At 35.5% G+C, this 4,414-nt stretch overlaps 1 protein-coding gene across 1 annotated transcript in view; it reads left to right on the forward strand.

Annotated features, from left to right (window-relative positions):
• The window catches only part of NDC80 (NDC80 kinetochore complex component), a 46,537-nt gene that overhangs the window by 16,784 nt on the left and 25,339 nt on the right, over positions 1 to 4,414 (forward strand). The window contains exons 8-10 of the mRNA XM_011957790.1: positions 872 to 965; positions 2,244 to 2,350; positions 3,052 to 3,196. Coding sequence (XP_011813180.1) covers positions 872 to 965; positions 2,244 to 2,350; positions 3,052 to 3,196 — 346 coding nt within the window. The remainder of the gene's footprint in view (positions 1 to 871; positions 966 to 2,243; positions 2,351 to 3,051; positions 3,197 to 4,414) is intronic.

Below are 4,414 nucleotides of genomic sequence, written 5' to 3' on the forward strand. Positions count from 1 at the left end.
CAAAATTGACCAAGCTTAAGGAAACTGATTCAGTCTTACCAAATTCACAGCAACTGATCTGAAGGAGAATGAAAATGTATTAATTTACCATCAGTGATACGCCTTTCCAGTTACAGGAATACTCAGACTACCTATTCAGGGTCACTTCAAAGTCACCTTAAAAAGCAACAAATTAGCACAAAGGGAATTGGTTTGTCTTGAGGGATATTTACTTCATCTAGGCTATGGAAAATTCTGATCATCCATTCTTGCCTTCTCGTAAAATCTACATTCTCAGTGACCAAAATATCTCATGAATGCAAAATATAGTATTATTTTCTCTTGGATAAATGTTAAGAATTCTAGTATTGTGCTGTTTGGATTGCTACTCATTATGCAACTCATTTTGTAGACTGAAGTTACAATGTAATTTTAGCCTTCATTAATTACATTTGGGTTTTTACAATTAGACCTTCTCAATTCAATTGGACTTAGATGATCAGCAGTTTGTTTAAATTTTTCATCAGGTGCTTTATTCCTAAAGATGATTAAGTTTGTGCATTTCATGTTGAATTACATGTATTAATAAGCTTCCTTGTTTGTTTGACCTTTTCAAAATTCTGAAGGTATGGTTTACTGTTTTTAAATATTGCCTTTATCCAAATTTAAGTGTTATTTTATCCTCATTATTTATATTTAGAAGTAGCAGACTAAATACATCTGTATAGCATAATTATGTAGCCTAGGTTTTTGTCTCTTATTTATAGGTTCATCTGACTACTTAGTATTTCTGACTATTTTTTAAATTCAAATTTAAATTTCCACCTAGAAAAGTGAAACAAACCAAATAGAGAATCATGACTTTGTTTTTATAATCTGCTTAACCCCATAGTTGTTTTTGGACTACACCATAAAATGCTACGAGAGTTTTATGAGTGGTGCCGACAGCTTTGATGAGATGAATGCAGAGTTGCAGTCAAAACTGAGTAAGTGATCTCGTTCTTAGGGTGCTTGCTTTTGGTCATTTGACTCAGCTCATGGAGTGGTAATTTATGTACCATATCCAATGTTCATATGAGTTACTTACTTTAAATGTATCTCGATGCCTACTGATTTTTATCTTTGTGGTTTCTTTGGTGGAGAGAAGTTAAGCTAAAAGAATACTAGTGTTGGAGCCAGACCTGAGGCAGAACCTCTTACTGTCTGTGAGGCCTTAATAAAATATTTGACCTATCTGACAAAGTTTAGCAGCAGTAGATGTCAGTGTAATAAAGTACCAAACACGCTACCAGAAGCACAGACGATAATTAGCAAATGTTATTCCTCTTAGGGAATAATATCCCTATGTTGTCCTTGCTTACTATTTGAGAAATTAAAGCACCAATTAGTCAAAAGACCTAAGGTCTCTTTCAAAATTTGTGGCAAAAGTTAACAAGACATTATACTTCCAAATATGTAAGGAAAATCTTTTTTTTTTTTTTTTTTTTTTTTACTCATTTACAACCTAGTGACATACAGTATTTACTAGCTGACTCTAAAACATTCCAGAGGTATTATTTTACATTTTCGTTCTTTCTATTGAAATAGTCTTGTATATAAAATGCCAAAATGGAAGATAAAGTAGATAAATGGAGGTGAAGCTATTCCTCCAAAGACAATGGAATCAATCACCTTGCACAGTATTAGCACAAAAGGTGAAAGCATTCCCTTATAGTCCCCTGGATCTGTATCTTCCTAAAGAGTAAACTGGACAATTTCAGCTTGTTCACATGGGAAAGGGAGCAAAATAAATGGCTTTAAGAGAGGAAAATTTAGAGTGATCCAAGCATCTAGTGAGTAATTTGATAGCTCTGTATATAATTAACCAAGCATAAAAACTGCATTCATTCATTCAAATAAATATTGTATACCTACTATGCACCAGCCACCATTTAGGCACTGAGGATACAGTAATGAATAAGATAAAAACCTCTGCCCTTATGAGCTTACGTTTTAGTAGACAGAAAGAGGAAAATAATGAAGTGAGCAACTTTAAGTCAAATGGTGATAAGTGCTTTGGAGAAAAATCAAGCAGGGCAAGGAGAGTCAAAGTACAGTGGAGTAATGGAAAGCGTTTGCTATTTTACAAGAATGGGATGTACTTCACTAATAGTATTTTGGGCAGAGACCAGAAAGAAGTGAGGGAGGGAATAATGCTGAAAACTTGGGGAAGAATGTTCTAGGCAAATTTGAGGTCTTAAAAAGCTTTTGGATTTTGTCTCCAGAGGATTTATTTAATGTGGATGCTTTTAAGCTGGAATCATTAGAAGCAAAAAACAGAGCATTGAATGAACAGATTGCAAGATTGGAACAAGAAAGAGAGAAAGAACCGGTTAGTAAACATGTTTACACACTTACTTGAAAGCTCCTTTAGACTTTTGGGTGTCCTTGATATTAGCTGTCTTTATCAAAATTTTTCAAAAATAGATTAACAAATTAAGCTTCTTAAAAGTTAAATTTTCACATAGCGAACTCCCAATGAAAACATGTTTGGTATCTGTGGAGCCTTGTTTTCCCTTGTGGTCTATCAGTCTTAGACTAACGGTGCTCTGAATATGATGAAAGATTCTTACCTGCTTACTTAAGACCAAAAGTACTTTTGAATAAAGGCCCTGTATTATATACCTCTAGGGAGCATTAGTCACAAGAAGCCCTGAGTTTTGGAGATAGTGCAAAAGGAATGGTTAATAAATGGGTTTCTATAGTATATTGTATCCTGAGTTTTCTAAAAGCTAAATATTAATATCCAGATATCTAACTTTATTTTCTGCATTATTAGTGAAGTACTCAAACTGCTGTTGTAAAATACTAGATTTTAAATGTTTGTGCTCTTTCAACTCTAGCCATTGTTTCTTTTCCTATTTCAAACTGACAGTATAGTCCCCTTTTAGTTATTTTGACTCCCTTTAAAAGTGAAAGGAAAACTCAGATCTACCTTTCTCTAAAATAAATTTAAATAATATTGCTTTACTTTAAAATAAAATATGGAATGATTATTGAAAATAACTGAAGTGATATTCTTTTCTCTTAAAGAATCGTCTAGAGTCGTTGAGAAAACTGAAGGCTTCCTTACAAGGAGATGTTCAAAAGTATCAGGCATACATGAGCAATTTGGAGTCTCATTCAGCCATTCTTGACCAGAAATTGAATGGTCTCAATGAGGAAATTGCTAGAGTAGGTAAGCCGAGCTAATGCTGAAAGACTGGGATGCGAACCCATGTGGGATTTATCACGTGTCAAAACAGCTTTGTTATCCACATCTTCTGTTCTTCTGTGGTACATGCCTAGAGCAGGTACCAAGTTTTCAGTGTGTTTCATATTTGTTTCCTAAGGCTGCTGTAACAAATGACCGCAAGTTTGGATGGCTTAAAACCACAGAAATGTATTCTCGCAGAGTTCTAGAGGCTGTTCCAGCAGATCTGCATCCCTCCAGTGACTCAGGATCTATTCCTTGCCTCTTGCAGCTTTTAGTGGCTGGCAGCATTACTGGGCTATGTTCACATCACTCGGATCTCTGCCTCCATCTTCACATTGCCTTCTCCTCTGTGTGTTTGTATTCTACTACCTGTGTGAAATATCTACCTCTGCCTCTGTCTTACAAGGACATTTAGGATGAGATTCAGGGCCCACCTGGATAATAATACAGGGCTATCTCTTTATCTCAAGATACTTAATCACATCTGCAAAGACCCTTTTCCCAAATAAGGTTATTTCACAGTTGCCAGAGACAGAACTTTATATATTTAGGTGGCCATTGTTCAGCCTACTACTCCTTACATGTTTTCAAGCATTTGGCTTTTTGAAGCCAAGAAGGGCCTAACCTAAGAAAACATGCTGCCTGAATATGGAAATATATAAAATATTCTATACAAATATATACTGTATTCCACTTTGTAATTAATAAACCAGATAAACTAGATTCTTTTGTTTTTTTTGAGATGAAGTCTTGTTATTTTTCCCAGGCCGATCTTGAACTCCTGGGTTCAATTAATCCCCCCACTTCAGCCTCCCACATAGCTGGGACTATAGGTGGGCTCCACCATGCTTGGCTCTAGTAAGCCAGATTCTTGATCTCTGCCTGTCTCAGTCGGCTGTAACTGGCTATCCTCCATCACTACCACCTAAGCAGCTCAGCAGCTGAAACTGATTTAAAGCTGCAGGTACTACAGTTCTTGGGGAAAAGAGCAACTTTCTTTTATGAAAAAAAAAAGACATAAAGAAAGCTCTTTTATGTCTTGTAAGCTTACTTTCATAAACACAGCAATCTTAATCATAAAATTCTGTAAAACACTGTGGCACATGCAGTTGTTTGATTCTTCTGCAGTGCCTGAAGGAGAGTAAAGAAAGGTATCTACAAGTCACAGTGCCACTGGGCTGTAGTTTGTTTTTTTTTTTT

This window comes from Colobus angolensis, unplaced genomic scaffold (genome assembly GCF_000951035.1).
Source record: "Colobus angolensis palliatus isolate OR3802 unplaced genomic scaffold, Cang.pa_1.0 Scaffold45, whole genome shotgun sequence".
Classification (NCBI taxonomy): Eukaryota; Metazoa; Chordata; class Mammalia; order Primates; family Cercopithecidae; genus Colobus; species Colobus angolensis.